The sequence below is a fragment of the Polypterus senegalus genome, chromosome 13 (genome assembly GCF_016835505.1).
Source record: "Polypterus senegalus isolate Bchr_013 chromosome 13, ASM1683550v1, whole genome shotgun sequence".
NCBI classification, from domain to species: Eukaryota; Metazoa; Chordata; class Cladistia; order Polypteriformes; family Polypteridae; genus Polypterus; species Polypterus senegalus.
The window spans coordinates 73,656,347-73,679,663 of NC_053166.1; the positions used below are offsets into that span (position 1 = coordinate 73,656,347).

The window sequence follows — 23,317 nt, forward strand, 5'->3', positions numbered from 1 at the left end:
CGGTGGTGGGGGGATGGAATAGTAGGCTGCTTGCTGCTTGTCTTGATCTGCACATTTACAGGACAAAAGACGCTGGCGGAGAGGTGTGAAAAGATTTAAGGTGGGACAGGATCTACGAGTTTTTTTGTTGGTTCTGGTAATTCTAGTGTTACTCCAGCTGTTGGGCTGAATAGCACTGTCTGGGTCACTTTACAAAATGTACAGATGAAATAGAGTTGCCAGGATCAGGCTGACTAGAATAAGCACACATTTAAAAGTTGTCTGTTGTGATTATGAGGAGTAAAAGTTAACATCATGGCTAAAGAATGTGGTACGAATCAGACTTCATGCACAATAAGGTACAAATGTAGCTAAGGGATCAGGCCTTATAAAGTATGGTACAGAACTATGAAGATATGAAAAAGAACAGCACAAGCAAAGCACATCTGTCAGGATCAAGCTCTGTGAAACGGCAAAGAAAATAATGCCGTCATGATCATCATGTTGGAGATACCAGAGTTAGACTTTATAACATGAAAAGCCTAGATAAACTATAAAAGGACTTTCAGGATTAAGCTTTAGACAACATGTAAAAAGCAAAAGAATAGAGCTGTCAGGACCATACTGTAAAAAAGTGTATATCACTGTCATCTGGCCAGAAGGGGGTGCTTACCCTGTTGTCTGTGTGAATCCTAATCTCCTTGTGTAGTGACAGGGTGCACTGTGCTGCAAAAATTGGTACTGTCCCGAAGTATAAAACCAAGGTCCTGACTTCTGTGGTCATTAAAGGTTCCTGGCACCTTTTGACCACAGCAGGGTGTTTCCCTAATAGTGATGGGTCGTTCTTGAAAGACTCATTCATTTTGAACGAATCTTTAATGTGACTCGGGAAGAACGAGTCGTCTCGTGGGAGTGATTCGTTCAGTCGCGCATACACATTTGCGCAACTTCCTATAGTTTCTGTATTGGAATTGATTCACTTGTTTCGAGTCTTCGGGTTTTTCGAGTCGTTCATTCATCACGTGACAGCCCCATACGCTTAACCCATGCAGTCTGAGCCGGAAACAGAATTGATTAGTTCATCTCGAGTCTTCGGGTTTGAGTCGTTCATTCATCACGTGACAGCCCCATAAGCTTAACCTATGCAGTCTGAGCCGGAAACAGAATTGAACGAAATGACTCGAAAAATTATTCGTTCATTTTGCTGAACGAGACTCAAAGGTCCGAGTCGGTAAAATGATCCGAACTTACCATCACTATTCCCTAATTGCTCACCACAGCCTGGTCACTGTGACCCCTACTACCATCATCTTTATTGGCTACCCCTCTCATCCCTTCAACCACTTAATAGATAATTCTGATCCAGGAATGGCTACTGTTGCATCATAGAGGTGGATGCTACCCATTGCTGGCCACTGAAGTGGTTCTCCACTATGTAAAGGGCTTTGAATAAATAAATAAATAAATAAATATATATAAATAAATAAATAAAATATGTGTGTGTGTTTATTTTGCATTATGTGATTCCAGGTCCTTGGACTTTAATATCTACTAGGTAACTTGGCCAATATTGTTTCAAGAAGTAATCCATTACTAATTATTCACAAAAGGTCACTTACAGAAACATTTACAAGCCAAATATAAAGTAATTTGCACTTGTAATAGAAAACATAAACAAACCAAATACACAAGTACCTGTACACTGATTAAATCACTCTATACCTTGTCTTTCCTGCAAAAAAGTGTACTTTTTTGTTTTGTTCAAACCCTACACAATAAATTGAGGTTAATGGCAACTAGATGCAAATGCCATAGGCCATTCTGTTAGATTCTGTAACCGTTAAGGGCACATTGAACGTCCTATAAAATGCCTGCATATAACTCCCTGGCTCTTTTGCTCTGACAGTAAAATTCACAATGATGATAGTCTTACATAACAACACATAAACGAAGAACACTTGCTATGGTCAAGCACCGCTGATGAACGACGCTAGAAGAATAAGAAATGGGGCAGAGACATCGGGTGACAAGACAAAAACATTGTCAGGCTCGCTATCAGAAGTTTCATAAACTAAAAAAAGCTAGTTAGCTCTACTGACTATATTGCTCTGATAAGCAAAGAGCGGTGTTCGACAGCTACCACCTCCACCACTCCCAGAAGCAGAACGGCGACAACGTTGAACTGACCGCGCAGCGCTACTCACTCCCTCTCGTCGGGCTTTGCCGTCTCCTCGCGGGAATCTCGTAGTAGACCTGCGAACTCGCGAGCATTCCCGGAAGTGACGGCGGACGGCGTCAGCTGTTTGTTGATGTTTGCGCTGCTCAGTGGACTCAGGAGGCCGGCTTGTTTTTGTTCTTTACTCCGGACCTGCGGGGCTCAGATACGGCGACAATACAACTAAAACGAGCAAACAGTTTTGTTCCGAAAAGGCAGGCCAGAGTGCCAGCACACAAGACTGAACGCTGAGAAGGAGGCGCCTTCGTCGCTCTTCTCATAAAGTAATCCAGCCATGACAATTCTGCCGAAGAAGAAGCCAAGCTCTGCCGTCGGAGTCTCTGACCACCCGGACGACTCAGACCGGCGGAGCGGCTCCGACCCACACTCTCACGCGCATCCCCACGGAGGCCGGGCCAGCGCTAGGCCGAGGGCTTCTCCTCCGCGCTGGCCTTATCAGGCCGCGCCGCCTTCTTCCCGTGAGGACCGGCGGGGAGAGGCGAGTGGCCGACCGCAGCAGGCTTCCCCTCCGCCCGTGGGGGCAGGTTCCTCGTCCGTCCCGGTGGACGGCAGTGGCGGAGGTGGGGTGGCATGTGGAGCTGGGGTGCGCGTGGAGCTGGGAGGCGGTGTCGGCTGCGGTGGAGGAGTTGGAGTCGGCGGTGGGGTCGTAGGTTGCTGCTCAGGGCCCGGACTCAGTAAGAGGCGGCGACAAGCAGCCTGTGCCGGTGGAGTCGCTGGCGGAGGGGGTGTTGGAGTGGCTGGAGGGGGCACTAGTCCCGACCCCGAAGAAGGAGCCGGTTACAATAGCGAGGACGAGTATGAAAATGCGGCGAGGTTACAGTCCTTGGATCCAGCGACGGTGGAACAGGTACAGTCGCCTCTTCCCGATTGTTGCTGCACTTCTTATTTAGCTGTCACTCACTCGGGTTAACTTCTTTAATGAAGAAGCGCTGTTTGTCGTATAGCAACCTTCGAATTAAGCATCCTTCCTCACATGGCACTTCACAGTGCCGATGCTCAGCATGTGCAGGAAGAGGCGTCTCTTTCATAACGTGTCAGGTGTCTGCTTGGTGATGCTGTCGTTTAGCAGGTGTTGCCTACCTTTTAGTGCACTGCTGTGTTTCACGAGTATCAGGATTATGTGGGTGTAAGGTGATCTGCTGACAGCCTAATTTTCCTGACTATCAAGGTAATGTCGCTTTTTAGGAGAGTGGGTGCCTGTGCTGCTGTGCAGTCCTTTGTTGACCAGCTGGCGCTGTGGTGTTCTTGCTCTGATGATAAAGGTACCTGAATGTCCATCTCTCAGGCATGAACATCGTAATCACATTGACATGACGTGCTTTACAATGTAAAATGCCTGATAAACTGACACAAAAAAGTATAAAAAAAAAATATATCTATATACTTTTTCCATCATGAATTCTTGTTAGAGATAGGACATCCAATAATCATTTCAGTACTACTTCTTACTTTTTAAGTTTCATAAAATCTATTTACTATAGTGGAAAAGTAATGGGTTTTAAATGCTTACTGTAATTCCAAGAAACTGGGGCAGAAAATAAATACTGCCACATGTTAAAAATTGGCAAGGGCTTTGGAAGAACTGTCAAGCTGCACAGACACTTGCCTAAATATAAATATAATTTTAAAAGGTGATTGTATTGGAAACTGTTCTTGGTATTTTAGAATTATGCCATATGCCTTTGCACATTATACTTAAGCAAGTTAGAATATGCTTTACACATATTAGCCTCTAGAAAGGTGCTATAATGAGACACATTATTGTGTAATCTTTGTCCATTCATTTTCTTTTTCCCCCCGAACCTGTTTTTCCCCTTATTATAGTGTTACAGAACACTGGCATCCTTGTTGACAACACTTATTGCCAAGCATCAATTACCCTTCATTGGTTGGTTGGCTGGTCAGTTTTAGTGCACACTTATGCCCCATCTTCTCCATTCATTTTTTTTTTATATATATATATATATATATATACTCTGTATGTAAAGCGACCTTGGGTTTGTGAAAGGCACTCAATGAATGTAACTTATTATTATTCATACCTTCTCAGTTCATCCTTCATTCATCCGGATAGCAGTGCTTTGCGATTGTGGGTAGAACAAGCAAATTCCTTACAGATACTGTTTAAAACTAAATGTTTAAATGTATTTAAAACACCAGAAACAACATTCATGTTGTGAAAATGCTTTGTCAGTTAAAACACAGTCGATCCACAGTGCATATATTTTATTTTAGCAGTGTATTTGGTGGATTTTTCTTCACTTTATCCACTATTACTTTCTAAACGTTCATTATTAGTAAATGAAATTAAAATGTAATGGTTTAAGTTACACTTAATATAAAATCTTAGCAGGATTTTGTATGTTTCTGTTATGTCAGTTAATGATTATTTGTGGCATTACAGTTTTATAAACAAAAGTCCGTAAGCTTTGCATGGCAAAATGTTTTGGGGAAATTATGGTTAAGTGTAATTTAAGAACATGGCACATAACATTGTTGCCTTACAAGACAAAAAGTGCACCCTAGGTCAGGGGTGGCGAACTCCAGGCCTCGAGTGCCACAGTGGCTGCAGGTTTTCATTCTTGCCATCTTCTTAATTAGTGACCAGTTTTTGCTGCTGATTACTTCTTTTAATTAACTTGACTCAGGCCCCATAGTTGTTTCTTTTTCTTTAATTAGCCAAAAAATAATGTCATAAAACAAGCCACCAAATGACCAGCTCCCCTGTGCCCATTACATAATATCTGAAATTAAAGAGAGGTGATGGTCTTGGTAAGGTTGATCTCTCAGGTCACCAAAACATTTTGACAGTGCTCTTAGAAAGAACAGAAAAACAACAGTTTTCGAAATGTGTGCTATGGCAGAATGAGAGCAGCAACGAGCCATGGAATTAAATAACGGGTTTAATTAACAGCAAGAATTGGCTTCTCATTAAGAAAGTGATTGGAATGAAATTGGTTGGAGTTTGAAGCCCCAGTTTAGCTGGCCGTCTGTTAGCTCGTTTCACATTTCATTTCTGCTTGGCTGTCATTTAATGAAAAGAATCAGTTCAGTGGGCTGAACTCTTCTAATAGGGTTATTAAAGTGATGGGGAAAAGGTTAATTAGCAGTGAAAACTGGTCACTGATTAGGAAAAGGGTTAGAATGAAAACCTATAGCGACTGCGGCACTCCAGGCCTGGAGTTTGCCACCCCTGCCCTAGGTGATTGTTGGCTAGGATACCATCCAAGTGAAGTTTGCCTGTTTCCCCCTGTGTTTGCAAGGGTTTCTAACCAACAGGTCAGAGACAAATTTGTAAGTTCACAGCTGACTTTGTATCAAACCCGCTTTGCATCTTTTACTTAAGAAATATTCTTTACCCCTCTACAACTTTGAGGTAGAAAGAGATGGCCTGTAAAATTTTCCAAACCTGCATACGGCAGTTAATAATTTTTCATGATCTTCCTATTTTGCTAATCTAATATCACATAAACGCAAGCCCAAGGTTCTGTATGATACAATATACAGTATTGTTTCTCCAGTCCCATCTAATATATTGATCTCTTCAAACAGTGTTTGTGATGACTTTCTTAAATATTTTCTTAATAAAGTCACAGATGGTAGACCTACTTCTCCTTTAATATTTGCTTCTCTAGGAGCTGGTCCTCTATGCTCCTTGTTTTTTAAACTCTTTTAATTGAATTTTTCTTGATGGCTTAGTATCACTGATTAGGAAAATTAAACCATCTTCTAGTTCTTTAGATGTTTTAACAACTTGTTTGTTTTTAAAAGTTCTTGACTTTGTTGGCCTCAGCCTTGTATCTGTAATGAATTGCTCTTTGTAGTCTAGCTGTGTCCCTAGCCATTTTAAACACGCCATTGTTTATCCTTTGCTGGAAAAACCTAATCTTGAACATTCTGTTTCTAAAATTTACAGACCCATTTCTAAACTCCTATTTCTCAACTCCCATTTCTCTCAAAATATTAGAAAAGGTTGTTGAGGAACAGCTGGTTGGTTTTCTTGAGAGACATAAGCTTTTGGATCTCTTCTAGTAAGGATTTCGAAAGGATCACTCCACAGAAACAGCTCTTTTCAAAGTGTTAAAAAGATTTATTAATGGTTGCAGACTCAGGTGAGAGTTCAGTGTTAGTACTGCTTGATCTTATTTCAGGCTTTGACATGGTTGTTCATAAGACCCTCTTAGCATGGTTAAATCGCTCTGTGGTTATCAGTGGTTCAGACTTGGTTTACCTTATATTTATCTGATAGGAGTTTCTCCATCTCTGTAGGTGAGTATACTTCTGTTTCTGCTTCTTTGACTTGTGGGGTGCCCCAAGGATTTGTTCTTGGACACATCTTCTTTTTACTGTATATGCTTTATCTGGCACAAATTATCACTTCTTTTAATTATATTTCCTACCATTTTTATGTTGATGATATTCAGCTTTATTGTTCTTTTACGTCAAAATAACCACACAAGTTGCATTCTTTGGTCAACTATTTGAAGGTCAATAATTGGCTACTTGTAAATTACTTAAAGTTAAATACTCGGAGAACTGAGGTTTTTATCTTTGCCCCTCCAGATCTGCACCCAGCAATTTCACAAAAATTTTCCATAATCTCCACCTCTTCTCATGCACCCCTACATATTCTAGGTGTTATATGTAATCAATCTTTGGATTTTGATACACATTGTTGTGTTTTCCATTTAAGAAATTTATCCAAGCTGAGATTCGTTGTTGTCAGGGCTGAGTTGGAAATCCTTATCCATGATTTCATCTCATCCTATCTGGATTACTGCAATTCCCTCTTTACCTGTCTAAGTAAAGCAGGTTTTTCCCATCTTCAAACTGTTCAAAATGCAGCTGCCAGACATTTAACAAATTGGACCCACGTTTCCCAAGTTTTTCACTCTCAACATTAGAGCAGGGTGGTATGACCAAAATTCTATATCACGATATTTTTCTAAATTATCCCGGTTTCACGGTATTCAATTGTATTTTTCTCCCATGCATGAGTGTATGTTAACCAAATTTTCCACATGTTTACTTTATTCTCGACATTTCCATTTTAATATATATATAGCAAATTACCCGCGCTTCGCAGCAGAGAAGTAGTGTGTTAAAGAATTAATGAAAAAGAAAAGGAAACATTTTAAAATAACATGATTTTCAATGTAATTGTTTTGTCACTGTTATGAGTGTTGCTGTCATATATATATATATATATATATATATACACACACACACACACATAAACATATACATACATATCTACATATATATATACATACACACACATATATATATATATATATATATATATATACATATATACATACATCCACATATATATACATATATATATATATATATATATATATATATATATATATATATATATATATATATATCTATACTAATAAAAGGCAAAGCCCTCACTCACTCACTGACTCACTCACTGACTCATCACTAATTCTCCAACTTCCGTGTGGGTGGAAGGCTGAAATTTGGCAGGTTCATTCCTTACAGCTTCCTTACAAAAGTTGGGCAGGTTTTATATCGAAATTCTACGCGTAATGGTCATAACTGGAAGCAGTTTTCTCCATTTACTGTAATGGAGATGAGCTTCAACGCCGTGGGGGAGTTTCGTGTGACATCATCACGCCTCCCACATAATCACGCAGTACATAGAAAACCAGGAAGAGCTCAAAAAAGCGCTTAAGAAAACATGCATTATATAATTGAGAAGGCAGCGAAACAATAAGAAGAGCGAAAGTGACATATACAACCATATTCATGAGTTCTGCTACTGAAACAAAGCATGATGTAAACCTACACTTTAAATTAAGTTCATAGACAGGCTGCCGCTGGCGTTTGTAATTTAGTGCCTGCCCATATAAGGCCGTCCATCAGCGGCAATCCAATAGCAAACTGCCACGGGTAAATATTCACGGGTGAAGGACTGTGCTTATGGAGAGGAAGATGAGATGGTCAGGGTGGTGTTTGACACAAACTCAGCGAAACTGCGAGAGAAAGTTTTAAGTGCCAGGACTAAGGTAACATTAAATACAGCCACGGACATAGCACGAGATGGCACCAGCACAGCTGGGAACCTTCGATGCATGTACACCGAGCGGCTCACGTGAACTGCGCGAGTGCACAGATAAAGACAACAGTTCCAAAGAGCGCTGAACAAAACGAATTACACAATTGAAAAGGCAGCAAAAATATGAAGCGCCTGATAAGCATATTCATAAATCCAGCTACTGCGGAAACAAAGCACACGGTGGAAAAAGTCAATGTCCCGCTAAAGGAAGACAGTGTAAAAAAAACCCGTGCATGCAGTGTGTCAGGTCTCAGATAAAGAAGAAGACGAGCTGTTTATTGATGCAGTAAGAAACGAATCGATGAATGAAACCTGTCATCTTTACAACGATTGACAAACACGGAATGTAACTTGAACACAACACATCCTACAAATACGAACCTGATTGAAAGAAATAATGATAATCAAATCCTTGATGACAGCAACACTCAGTAACACTCACAAAACAAATACTGTATATTGACAGTCATGTTACGTTATTTTTAAAATGTTCCCTTTTCTTTTTCTACCTTTTTAACACACTACTTCTCCGCTGCGATACGCGGGTATATATATATATATATATATATATATATATATCCCGCTCTACATACTCGAATAATGGATACTTTATTCGCCATCAATGATTGTTTTGGTAAAGCCATACTCAGTGTATTCATTAGATGAACGGTAAAAAGTAAGAGCGAGGGGAGGATGACTCATTGAGGCATGCAGGCTGTAGTGCGCGTCAACTCTATCTGAATTGCAATCACATTTGAAAAACATATCTTTTCAAGTTCTATTTAGTCCATATGTGTCAAACTCAAGGGGCGGGCCACATCCGCCCGCGTGTAATTATATCCGCCCGCAAGATCATTTTATATACTGTATTATTGTTATTAAAGCCCGGTATATGAAGCGCTGGTAACACAATAAACTACAGATCCCATAATGCAGCGCTTCAGCTGCCTTGCATCAGGGTAACCTGAATGCAATTCAGAAGATACAGAAAACAGCATAATTAAATAAGAATCTGACACTTCAGCGGACGCTTTAACCCGTGCACAATCACAAAGTGATTTCAAGTGAAGCTGCTTTTATGGGAGACACAAATGCACCAGTTCACCTTGCCCCACTTTCCCTGTTGCCAAGTACTGTTAAACCAAGTCGTCACTACGGTGTTCCCAAATACGCACTTTGCTGATAAACTGAGCGCACTGCGCACTGAGTTTGCACGGCGCTTTGGTGACTTTGATGAACAAAAAGTCGTCTACATGCGCTCGAACCTTGTGCATGTTTGGTAGCACATATCTGTGTGAGAAGCTCTTCTCAGTGATAAAGACTAACAAAACAGCACACAGGAGTCGCCTCACTGATGAGCACCTGCAATCCATCCTGAGAATCTCCACAACACAGAACCTCACAGCAAACAGAAACGAACCTGTGGCCAAAAAGATGCCAGGCGTCCAGCTCTAAAATGACATATGAGCAAAGACAACTGAATGATTTGATTTGTTATTGCACGTAAGAGCGGAGTCAACCGTTTTAACAAACAGCGTATTGCACTGATACTGAAATAGCTGTGTGTGTATATATGTAGATATGTATGTATATGTATATATATGTTTATATATGTGTGTGTGTGTATATATGTATACTAGCAGAATACCCGCATATGAGAAGTAGTGTGTTAAAGAAGTTATGAAAAGAAAAGCAAACATTTTAAAAATAACGTAAGATGATTGTTAATGTAATTGTTTTGTCATTGATATGAGTGTTATATATATATATCTATATCTATATATATATATATATATATATATATATATATATATATATATATATATATACACACACACAGACACATATATAAACATATATATAAAACATATATATATATATATACATATATATATATATACATACTGTATATACAACATATACATATCTACATATATACTGTATATACACATATATATACAAATCTACATATATATATCTACATATATATATATATTAGGTGGGACTCGATTAAAAAATTAATCCAATTAATTAGAGGCTGTGTAAGAATTAATCTTGATTAATCGTATGTAATCGACACGTAAATTTGCCCCAAATCGCAAATGTTTTTTTTTTTATTTAAAACGGTTTTAGTGGGCTTACAGAATCAAATAATAGACATGGACATCAATATTGTAAACTGAAGCTGTTTTAATTTCTGAAAAAAAGCCTTTAAACTGCATTTGAATTCAAAACAGAAACAAAAATATCATCCCTGGTTAAAATTGGGCAGACTTAAAAATAAAGTGGTAGTTTAAGTACTTTAAGTACATTTTCAGAATAGTATTGTCTTTAAATAATAATAACCAAAATTTCACCATAAAGTGCAGTTTTTCTTCTTAAAAAATAAGTCAGAAACATAAAAGGTAATTTGACCAGCTTACTCTTTAAACTCTGAGTAACATTAGCCAAAATTATTTTGTACATTAGGCTAAAACAGTGTGATCATTGAACATTTTGTAATTAGATGTATTTAGAATTACTAACGGTCACGGAAGTCCAATGATCCCCAGTAAGAGCCACAAAGTCCGCTTTCTGTAATGCATCTAATTTTGCTTGCTTTTCAGTGTGCACAAAACCATGCTTTTATCAAGGCTTCGCTGGAAGTCGAAATGATCAGTCGTAGGAACGCGCTTTATTCCGACTCTAACATTTTTGTAGCTGTGATGTGTGCATCAGTGTAATGGATGTACCAGGAAATCATGCATTGACAAAAGTTCCCGCTTGCTTGGAATTGAAAGTGTGATTAAATGCGTTATTTTTAACGCGTTATGGAGTACATGCATCGAAGCTTCTCAGCTGTGCTTGTGCTAAGAAAGGGAAAATTTTAAAAATAACGTAACATGATTCTGCGTTAACCTAATATTTTTCATACGTCCCAAACCAAGGAGATGCGAAGGTAAAATGAATCGGTAGCGCGTACATAGTCAGTACATCCCTCTCGGGAATCGAACCTCGAATGTCGGCGTTAGAGGCTTAAGACTCTACAATTAGCCACAGCGTGTGGCTTGTCTATGCTAAAGTATGTATTGTAGATCGGGTATATATATACATTTATATATATACCCGTATCGCAGTGGAGAAGTAGAAGTTATGAAAAAGAAAAGGGAACATTTTAAAAATAACATGATTGTCAATATACAGTAATTGTTTTGTGAGTGTTATTGAATGTTGCTGTCATCAAGGATTTGATTATCATTATTTCTTTCAATCAGGCTCGTATTTGTAGGATGTGTTCAAGTTACATTCCGTGTTTGTCAATCGCTGTAAAGATAAGAGGTTTCATTCATCGATTAGTTCCTTACTGCATCAATAAACAGCTCGTCTTCCTTTTTATCTGTGATGTGACAAACTGCATGCACGGGTTTTTTTACACTGTCTTCCTTTAGCAGGACATTCACTTTTTCCACCGTGTGCTTTGTTTCCGCAGTAGCTGCACTTATGAATATGATTGTATGTATAAGACGCTTCATATTTTTTTGCTGCCTTCTCAATTGTGTAATTCGGTTTTTGTTCAGCACTCTTTGGAACTGTTGCTTTTGTCTGTGCACGCGCCAGTTCACGTGAGCCGCTTGGTGTTCTTGCATCGAAGGTTCCCAGCTGTACTGGTGCCATCTCGTAATGTCAGCTAAGACCCGCACTTAAAAGTTTCTCTCGCAGTTTCAATGAGTTTGTGCCAAACACCACCCTGACCATCTCATCTTCCTCTGCATAAGCACAGTCCTTCACGTGAATATTTACCGCAGTGTTTGTATTGGATTGCCGCTGATGGACGGCCTTATATGGGCAGGCACTAAATTACAAACGCTAGTGGTAGCCTATGAACTTAATTTAATATAAACTTACGGTTCACGCCGTGCTTTGTTTCCGCAGTAGCTGTACTTATGAATATGCTTGTATGCATCATTTGCTTCATAATGTTTTTCTGCCTTCTCAATTGTGAAATGGCGTTTTGTGCTGATCGCTGTTTGGAGTTCTTCCTTGTGCTCTACGTACTTACGTAGGAGGCGTGATGATGTCACACGAAACTCCGCCCCGTGGCCATCTCCAACTCAAGACTCCATTACATTATATGGGGAAAAATAGCTTCCAGTTATGACCCTTATGCGTAGAATTTGAAATGAAACCTGCCCAACTTTTGTAAGTAAGCTGTAAGGAATAAGCCTGCCAAATTTCAGCCTTCTACCTACACGGAAGTTGGAGAATTAGTGATGAGTCAGTGAGTGAGTCAGTGAGTGAGTGAGGGCTTTGCCTTTTATTAGTATAGATATATATATATATATATATGTATTTGTGTGTATATATGTGTGTGTATGTATGTATATGTGTGTATATATGTAGATATATATGTATGTATATATGTGTATATGTATAGATATGTATATATATATATATATATGTTTATGTGTGTGTGTGTGTGTGTGTGTGTGTGTAAATATATGACAACAACACTCATCACTCACAACAGTGACAAAACAATTACATTGACAATCAGGTTACGTTATTTTCAAAATGTTTCCTTTTCTTTTCATTGCTTCTTTAACACACTACTTCTCCGCTGAAGCTGGTATTTTTTAGTATATATATATATATATATATATATATATATATATGGTTGATATAGTTTTTACTGTCAAATAATGCAAAGAGTACGCAACACGTGTTTTGCCCTAATTCTGGGCTTATCAGGCGTACACACTCACTGCACTCCCTCTCGGGAATCGAACACGATTCCTCTTGCCTTGCGCCACGGCGTGTGGTTTGTTTATTTGACAGTATGTAGATTGGGGTAATTACAGTCAAGGCATTTGTAGTCTGAATCACAATCTGACTGTATGGGTGGTTACCTACCAGGTAATGCTTGTGGTTGGTTAGCAAGTCGGCTAACGCCACGGCGTGTGGTTCGTTTATTTGACAGTATGTAGATCGAGGTATATATATATCTATACTAATAAAAGGCAAAGCCCTCACTCACTGACTGACTCACTGACTCATCACTAGTTCTCCAAGTTCCCGTGTAGGTAGAAGGCTGAAATTTGGCAGGCTCATTCCTTTCAGCTTCCTTACAAAAGTTGGGCAGGTTTCATTTCGAAATTCTACGCGTAATGGTCAGAACTGGAAGCTATTTTTCTCCATTTACTGTAATGGAGTTGAGCTCGAAAGCCTTGGGGGGCAGAGTTTCATGTGACATCATCACGCCTCCCACGTAATCACGTGAACTGACTGTCAACGCAGTACGTAGAAAACCAGGAAGAGCTCCAAAAAGCACTGAAGAAAACATGCATTATATAATTGAGAAGGCAACGAAACAATAAGAAGCTAGCGAGTGACATATGCAACCATATTCATGAGTGCTGCTACTTCGGAAACAAAGCACGGTGTAAACCTAAAGTTTAAATTAAGTTCATAGACAGGCTGCCGCCGGAGTTTGTAATTTAGCGCCTCCCCATATAAGGCCGTCCGTCAGCGGCAATCCAATAGAAACACTGCCGCTAAATATTCACGGGTGAAGTACTGTTCTTATGCAGAGGAGGATGAGATGGTCAGGGTGGTGTTTGGCACAAACTCAGCGAAACTGCGAGAGAAAGTTTTAAGTGCCGGGTCTTAGCTAACATTAAATACAGCCATGGACATCGCACGAGATGGCACCAGCACAGCTGGGAAACTTCCATGCATGTACACCGAGCGGCACACGTGAGCTGACGCAGTGCACAGACAAAAAGCAACGGTTCCAAAAAGTGCTGAACAAAAACCGAATTACACAATTGAGAAGGCAGCAAAAAAATATGAAGCGTCTGATGCATACAAGCATATTCATAAGTGCAGCTACTGCGGAAACAAAGCACACAGTGGAAAAAGTCAATGTCCCGCTAAAGGAAGACAGTGTAAAAAAAACCCGTGCATGCAGTGTGTCACGTCTCAGATAAAGAGGAAGACGAGCTGTTTATTGATGCAGTAAGAAACAAATCGATGAATGAAACCTGTTATCTTTACAACGATTGACAAACACGGAATGTAACTTGAACACAACACATCCTACAAATACAAACCTGATTAAAAGAAATAATGATAATCAAATCATTGATGACAGCAACACTCAATAACACTCACAAAACAAATACTGTATATTGACAGTCATGTTACGTTATTTTTAAAATGTTCCCTTTTCTTCTTCTAGCTTTTTTAACACACTACTTCTCGCTGCGATCGCTGGTATATATATATGTGTATATATATATATATATATATATATAACCCGATCTACATACTCGAATAATGGATACTTTATTCGCCATCAGTGATTGTTTTGGTAAAGCCATACTCAGTGTATTCATTAGATGAACGGTAAAAAAGTAAGGGCAAGGGGAGGATGACTTATTGAGGCATGCAGGCTGTAGTGCGCGTCAACTCTATCTGAATTGCGCAATCACATTTGAAAAAATATATCTTTTCAAGTTCTATTTATCATTTTATATACTGTATTATTGTTATTAAAGCCCGGGTATATGAAGCGCTGGTAACACAATAAACTACAGATCCCATAATGCAGCGCTTCAGCTGCCTTGCCAACAGTTACCGCGTTAATCAAGTCTACCTTAAGATGCTGCAAGTTATTGCGGCTAGCTCACACGATGCTGAAGAGAAAAGTTGATTCTGAAAATAGAGCCTTTAAAAACCGATGGGAGGCTGAGTATATGTTTACTGAACCCGTGTGTCTCATTTGTGAAGCTAATGTGGCTGTAATTACAGAATTTAATCTAAGACGGCACCATAAAACAAAACATCAGGGTAACCTGAAAGACCTGAATGCAATGCAGAAGATACAGAAAGCAGAAGAATTAAATAAGAATCTGACACTTCAGCGGACGTTTTTACCCGTGCACAATCACAAAGTGATTTCAATTGAGGCTGCTTTTATGGGAGACACAACCACTTGCCCCACTTTCCGTATTACCAAGTAATGTTGAACAAAGTCGTCACTACGGTGTTCCCAAATACGCACTTTGCTGATAAACTGAGCGCACTGAGTTTGCACGGCGCTTTGGTGACTTTGAAGAACAAATAAAGTCCGTCTACATGCGGCTCGAACCTTGTGCATGTTTGGTAGCACATATCTGTGTGAGAAGCTCTTCTCAGTGATAAAGACTAACAAAACAGCACACAGGAGTCACCTCACTGATGAGCACCTGCAATCCATCCTGAGAATCTCCACAACACAGAACCTCACACCAAACAGAAACGAACCTGTTGCCAAAAAAAGATGCCAGGCGTCCAGCTCTAAAATGACATATGAGCAAAGACAACTGAATGATTTGATTTGTTATTGCTGAAAGGAACACATTTTATTTATATTTCTAGGTTTTGTTATGCAGCATGTTCATATTTGAATTTGTATAATTTTGACAGGATATATTTTTATGGAGAGCAAAATCTTTTGGGATATCTAAAATCTAAGTTTATTTTTATAAAATATAAAATTACATAAGAGTAAAGAAATTTGAATGTTTGTTCTTTTAATGTTTACTTTATTTCTAACTTGTATAATTTAGACAGGATATATTTTTATGGAGAGCAAAATATTATAAGTTGTTTAAGGTTTGAGTTGATTTATTCAGGAATAATATTCCTGTCTGTTTTACCATTCCTACCAAAGATATTTCTGTCGACTAAATAAAAATTCCTTCTATTTAAAATTTAAATAGAACTTGAACAAATACGATAGTTCATAATATCCACGCAGACTTGCACGTAAGAGCGAGTGTCATCCGTTTTAACAAACAGCGTATTGCACTGATCTGAAATAGCTGTGTGTGTATATATGTAGATATGTATGTATATGTATATATATGTTTATATGTGTGTGTGTGTGTGTATATATATATATATATATATATATATATATATATATGTATTTGTGTGTATATATGTGTGTGTATATGTATAGATATGTATATATATATATGTTTGTGTGTGTGTGTAAATATATATATATATATTTCTATATATATGACAACAACACTCATCACTCACAACAGTGACAAAACAATAACATTGACAATCGTAACGTTATTTTCAAAATGTTTCCTTTTCTTTTTCATTGCTTCTTTAACACACTACTTCTCCGCTGCGAAGAGAGAGAGAGAGAGAGAGAGAGAGAGAGAGAGAGAGAGAGAGAGAGAGAGAGAGAGAGAGAGAGAGGTATATATACACACACCAGTGGCCATTTTAGGTTAACTTAAATGCACTTTTTGTTTTTAAAGACTATGTGCACTTTAGTTTGTATTTTTTATTGTGATGGTAACACTAATATAAAAACATCTAATTATTTTCAAATTCATATGTTTCACTAGTTGTTTTAATTTGATTATTATTAATTTTAATCGTGTTAATGCAGAAACATTAGGGTGACATTCACAGGTGGACATGCGTGAGCAGACGATGTAAGACATGCACTGGAGCCCAAACAGGATGTGCAACCACAAGTCTCAGGCATCAAAATAGTCAGGCATGAAATAATCGTGACTAATCGAAAAAACACTGAATGATTAGTCGACTACCAAAATAATCATTAGTTGCAGCCCTTCAAAGGAGTGAGTGTGAGCAAGCAGATTGTGGTGTGTGTTGAGAAATTGTTCTTGGCTATTTAAATTATAGTAAAGAGTGTTGAAGTTCAGCAAACTGTACTGAACACCCAGTCTCACATTTATTAAATTGCCACAAATTTAGTGTTTTCATATCCACATTTAGCAGTGAAGTATGTTATTTTGCCAGTCCTGCTAACTGGCATAATCAGAGTGTTTTGTGCTTTGAAACACAAAATACACTTTATTGTGGTATTAAGAAATGGTGCAGTTTATTTTATCACTAATGTAGGCACGCTAAATAGCCACTTTGACTGAAACCTGCCTTGTCTTTTACTTGCTACAGCTGTTTGCACTTCCAGTATGCATTCTTATTTGCACAGTATATGGTGCATGCAACATTTTCCTCCTGCAAACTGCATAAACCTGTTAGACAATGGATATTTGCTTAAAAGCAAATCTGTGGACATGTTTGATGTAATGAGAGAATGAATGTTAAGTCTCCATTCCTTTCTAGTGTCTGTGTAGGACATGGTCTTAAAATGAATGATTAAAACTCGCGTCTGATCAATCACATCATTATGCTCACAAAGCATGCATGAAGCTGTTTATAAATTAACTCTGTAATGGAATAAAGTGATGATACGAAAAGCCTGTGTTTGTGTTTTTGCCTATGACTACATATTAAATGATTCCATAATCAGTTGTCTGCCGAGTCTTGGTTGTATTCCACTTTCATCGAGTGAGTGTGAACGGGTGTTTTTGCAAATTAATCTTAATTGTTACTCCAATGAGAGCCGCATTACTGGCAATCACTGTCTTCACACTTTGACAATCATCCATTGACACGCTAAGCAAAGAACGAATTAGAAAGACTGCATTTGATGAAAACATGCTAAAAGTTTGGAATTTTCTTTAAATTTACACTGATTGCCATGTGGGACTACATAACAGCTTTTTGTGAAATGTAGAGCTCATATTAACCTGTGATTAACATTCTTCGATTTCAAAAATTCTGTGTTTGTAATTTTAATCGATCAAGCACAATATAATGCAATACAGTAAACCTACGCATATGGCATAATAGTATTTCCACTGCTTTGCAATAAGGAGATCATTGGTTTGCATCCCAGGTCATCCCTGTGTGGAGTAGTAAGTAAAGCACTATATAAATGTAAAAAATTATGATTATTATGCTTGAAGATTTGTCAGTTTCAAATTTTAAATGTTGTGTTTTTTTCACCAAATAAACAAAACATGCACACTATAACCCTCAGCCTCTATATACCTTCACAGTGCCTTAGACTTGATCCAAATGCAACATACTGTACGTATACTGCCATCTTTTTGTTTACAAAAAAGGCCCTGCTAATCATATATGTGGTGATTTAAAACGCATTTCTGTTCCCTTAGTGTGCGGTAGGCATTGTATTAATGTGTGTTAGTTACTCTTTGCACTTGTTATGGGTTTGTACACTGAAACCTCTGATAGCATAGATAGCTCTTTTTTATTCTGTTAAATGCACTTTGTGATGTGTCTAGGTAATATATGACCAAAATGTTTATTTTAATTCAGAAGGTAAACAAATGATATTGCTGATAATGTGCACTTTTTTGATTGTATGCACTTTGAGATTTGTCTGTGCATGAGAGAAAAATGTTTGTTTTGTTATTTCAAAAGTGAGGGGACAAAAAGTATTGCTACTAGAATTTCTGAGTACCTCAGATTCTGTTAGCAACAACTTTTTCCGGAAAATTTTGCATTTCTTCACACATAAAGTGTGATTATTTTTCCATTGCAGTTTTCTTGAAAATTTTCACATCTTTCAAAATAATATTCCACAAACAAAGAGTCTTTTAAACTTATGAAGTCCTTAGTGAAGTTAACAGTATGAGCTTTGCTTTTTATTTTTGCTCATTGCTTACTAAAGAATGTTTAGGTAAAAAACATTTACAACTATCTTTCTTTTTAATTTTGATGTAGCATACTTTAAATATAAAAAAGGAATTCACACTCTACTTAATCTGAAGACTCATTACTTGTACACAAAAGTATTGATTTTAATAAGTTCAGTTTATTCTTATAAAGTACACTTGCAGTTAAAAGATCAACATATACAAATTACAAACACAGGTAAACTGTAATGTAAAAAGACACACAACAATAAGAAAACACATATTACTGAGTCTACCATTGGAGATAACAGATCCTTTCCAAAGGATATCAAGTGTCATAATAAGACAAAAAGAAAAAAAAGAAAATGAGTGAGAATTACAAGCTGACGAACAAATAAAAAAAACATCAAACTATTAAGAAGCAAGATTAAGGTCTGAGCAGCAGCTCTAAGAAGATTCCACAGAACTAAAAGAATGAGTTCTCAGCCTGAGTTTAAGTGTTACTACAGATGGGGACTTTGGAAAGTTAGCCCCTACAACTATAAATCTTAACTCCTGTGGATAAAACAACTATTGTAGCTTTTTAAGACGGCGTACATCGTGAGATACAGTGTATTCTGGATATAGGGATTAATAGGACCTGCAAAAATAAAGGGCATGGGTTGGGGAATATATTGCATTATATTTCAAAAGGAGAGCATTAAAAATGGCTCAGAACTTAACTTGGAAGCCAGTGTAGTAATTTCAGACCTGGAGGTTTATGGGCTTTTTTGTTAAATCAAGTTATGATTCTTACATGGTTTGAGTGAACTGTATACTAGTAAAGTAGCAGTTGTAACAGTGTGCTGATTCTAATAGTTAGGACTTCTTATAATGAATGAATAAGTTGGCAAAATCCTGCAAATTAAAGTGGTTAAATTTTGCAATATTTCTAAGATGTGGAAAGTTTTAAAATTGTGGAAATGTCATAAAGGACACCTAGGTTACGGGTTGTTTCAGCCAAGGTAAAATTCAAATATTTTGATTTAAACTTCATTGCTGTTTTGCTGTCAAAATAACTACCGTATCTCTTACTGAAAGTGTTTCTTTATTGAAAGAAAACTTTTAACTCTGCCACTGTTCTACTTTACAAAATCATCTACTACCTTTTAACTTTGACTGTCATTCAGTTTAACTGATAAGCATAGCTGAGTGTCATCAGCATTGGCGTGTATTTTAATAATGTGTTATATCTCACAATGACAACATCTAATTCTGATTCCACTTTATTCAACTCAGGATTGCAGGAGCTGCAGGTTACCCCAGTGGCATCAGGTACAAGGCACAAACCTTCCCTTGGTTACACTATATCTGAATTTAGGCAGGAATAAGGGAGTATATTTTCTTCCCACTAATGTATGTAGTTACAATGGATTTAAGTATGAAATGATCCAGCTAAGATTTGTGCCTAAGAACAGGGGTATATGGTTTTAACAAAACTAATGTTTTCTGATTGTTTCCCTTTTATATTCTATTTGCAATTATTTGTTTAAATCATCAGTATTACAGTGAAATGCCTGTTTTGTGTTCATATAATACTTAGTGTATACATAACCAAGAGAATCGTACTAATGTCTGCATCCATAAGTGACTTGTAGTTAAAAAAAAATAAAATTAAAAAATCGGTAAATCAAATTCACATTGGCATCATAAAACAAAACTTTTTTGCAGAAATCATTTGGGCTAAGATGAAATCATACTTGCAGTGATGCAGTAAGTAATAATATGTATGCTACAGTTAAAGGCGTGCACTTTGTCAGCGCAATAGTTACTGTACATTTTAAATGGTTTTATAAGTTCCAGGTACTGAATTATTGTTCTGCTACACTGTTTTCACATTATGGTTTTTGATTTCAAAGTAATTTAAAATGCTGGATGATAGTTTGTTTTGGTACAAAGACAGTGTGAGGCGATTTTAATTCAACATTACTTATTTTGCTTCAGGTCTATGTACAATTTTTTACATACAGAAGAGAAATTCACACTTAAAAGATGTTGCTTTGGTTCAGACTTCACAAAATGTGCTCAGCAGGACTTGTCAATGCATTCACATGCTCAATGGATATGTCTTACATTTGATTACAAAGGTTTATTTACTCTTTATGTCTGTTTGTAACAATGTAACAATGAAACTTTTATTTTGCATTGATGGGGTACTAAATGGAATGAAGTAATTGTGACTTTTCTCAATTAGCATATCACAGTAGCCATAATTGTAATCTTGATTATACAATTAATTGTGCAGCCCTACCTGAAAGCTACAATTTTCAAGCTGTTAATATGTAACTAACATTTACTATACTAAATCAGACAACAAAAGAAAAATAAGTTGATGTATTTAAAAAAAAAAAAAAGACATGACTCTCAACAGTGAGTTTACTACCACCAAAGAGTGTCAACTAAGTAATACTATATACAGGTGAAAACATCTAAAATCAAAACAGATGAACAGACCTTGAAAAATCATTAATAATATCAAAATGAAGGAGTCCGTGCAAGTCATACTGCAAATATCCACAAGGAACTTACCAATAACAAAATAGTGTTAGCAGTTTTTTTTTAATCCAACAAAATCTTGAATTAGTCAAAATCTTTGAGTGAATGTTCAGTTTGGCAGTTACTTTTTTCTGTGGATCTTAAAAAAACAAAAAAAAAAAAACTTGATCATTGCCAATTCTTGTATTTCTGCCTTTTTGCTTGTGGCGAGTCTGTAACTCATGAAGTGTTTGACTCATGCTTCATTTTTTAAAAGATGCATATAAAAAATGTAGACTTCAAATGATTGTAATGCCTGAAAACTCTTCACAAAAATGGGATTGTCAATTTGCACAAAGTTATGTAATAAAGAAAAAAGCAGAATGGGGAACAGTTTATGTTCTCGATAATTCATATAAGAAACCCAGAAAAAGATTGTTGAAATCCATTAAATAGAGTTCTCTGATAATTATTTATTTAGTGTACATATTTATTCAAAGCCACATAGAGATAAATCTGTAAAATCAGGTGGTATGTTTATCAGGAAAATGCCAAGTTGACAAATAATACTGATCTAAATTTTATAGTAAAGCACAAGAAGTTTGGGGTTTGTTTAGTTCAATGACTAGATGAAAACTAAAAAGCGCAAAAAAAATCTTGTGGGTAATAGATAAGGTGTGCTGGTCTTCAATTGAGTGCTGCTATTATGAACAAATGGCCAAGAAATATCATAAAGAATGAAATAAAACTCGGATTCACCATCCTCTTACCCTTTACCATTGCAGCAAAGATGTAATAGAGGTGACTCCAATCATTTTTACGTCTCATTGTTTTAGGCAGAGTGTGTCAAGTCAATACCCCAGTAGATGCATTCTGCATGTGAAACTGCATGCTAGCAAAGTTAGCTGAAATGAGCATTGTTGAAATTGAAAAAGATCTTTAAAATGAGTTCAAAGCTGTTATGATAACAGAAGGAGAATCAGAAATATGACACTTTTTCCATTGTCTTTTACTGTGGAAAGAACCCTCCTTTTTCTTGCTGCGATAGGTTATTGAAAGTATCAGAACAAACAGCTGTAAGTGAGGGATCTCTGGTTAAGAGTGACCTGGAACAAAATCAAGAGCAGAATGAAAAACTTTTAGGGTACTGGATAAGTATTTAAATATGTTTTTTTTAATGCTGTAGATTGAAGGGCACAGCAAATGGAGGAGAAGAGTCTGTCCAAGTATGCGATGTGGAAGCAGTGGAGAAAAGTCTGTCCAAGTATGCGATGTGGAAGCTGTGTTTAAGAAGCTAATACTAATGACAGTATAAGCTGGCAATTCAAAAATATGAATAGGCTGCTCCTTCAGGTGATGTGCAAAAACAGATCTGTGAAATACCTTAGTACTACATTATGTGTCAGGAATTAAACAATGCAAAAATTAGTACAGGGTAAACCTCACTCATTCAGTCTGAACAATGTATACACAGACTGTACATGTGTTTTGACCTTCCATCCATCCATTATCCAACTCACTATATCCTGACTACAGGGTCACGGGGGTCTGCTGGAGCCAATCTCGATCAACACAGGGCGCAAGGCAGGAAACAAACCCTGGGCAGGGCGCCAGCCCACCACAGTGTGTTTTGACTACAGTTTCCATTAAGGGGTTTAATAATGTCTGTGGTCCTAGTACTTGCATGGTACATTTTATATATTGGCATTGCCTCTAAGAATGGTATTAGCCACTGGGTATTAGAGAATCAGACTTTAAAACCAAGGATTATCTTAAAACTGTACCCATCTTATATAGTTGTGTTTTTAGAACCTCTCACTATATTTAATTTTAAATAGGGTTTTCTTTTACTTATTAGCTTAATTGTGTTGCTTCTAACAAATCATTGGTCTTCACTGCCAAAGAGCTTGCCTTTTTGTGTTCATCGTTTCACAGAACATTCTCCTGGCAGATTTTGGCTTCTGTATGTAGGCTTAAGCAAAG

The 23,317-nt window shown here is 37.3% G+C and overlaps 1 protein-coding gene across 3 annotated transcripts in view; it reads left to right on the top strand.

Annotated features, from left to right (window-relative positions):
* The first annotated feature begins 2,243 nt into the window (after positions 1-2,243).
* Positions 2,244-23,317, top strand: part of otud5a (OTU deubiquitinase 5a) — a 182,488-nt gene continuing 161,414 nt past the window's right edge. For 2 of the 3 annotated variants that reach the window (XM_039776077.1, XM_039776078.1), the window contains exon 1: positions 2,246-3,062. In XM_039776077.1, coding sequence (XP_039632011.1) covers positions 2,490-3,062 — 573 coding nt within the window. In that variant the 5' untranslated portion in view covers positions 2,246-2,489. Of the gene's footprint in view, positions 3,063-23,317 lie in introns of all 3 variants that reach the window. The other variant, XM_039776079.1, reaches the window with a different exon arrangement.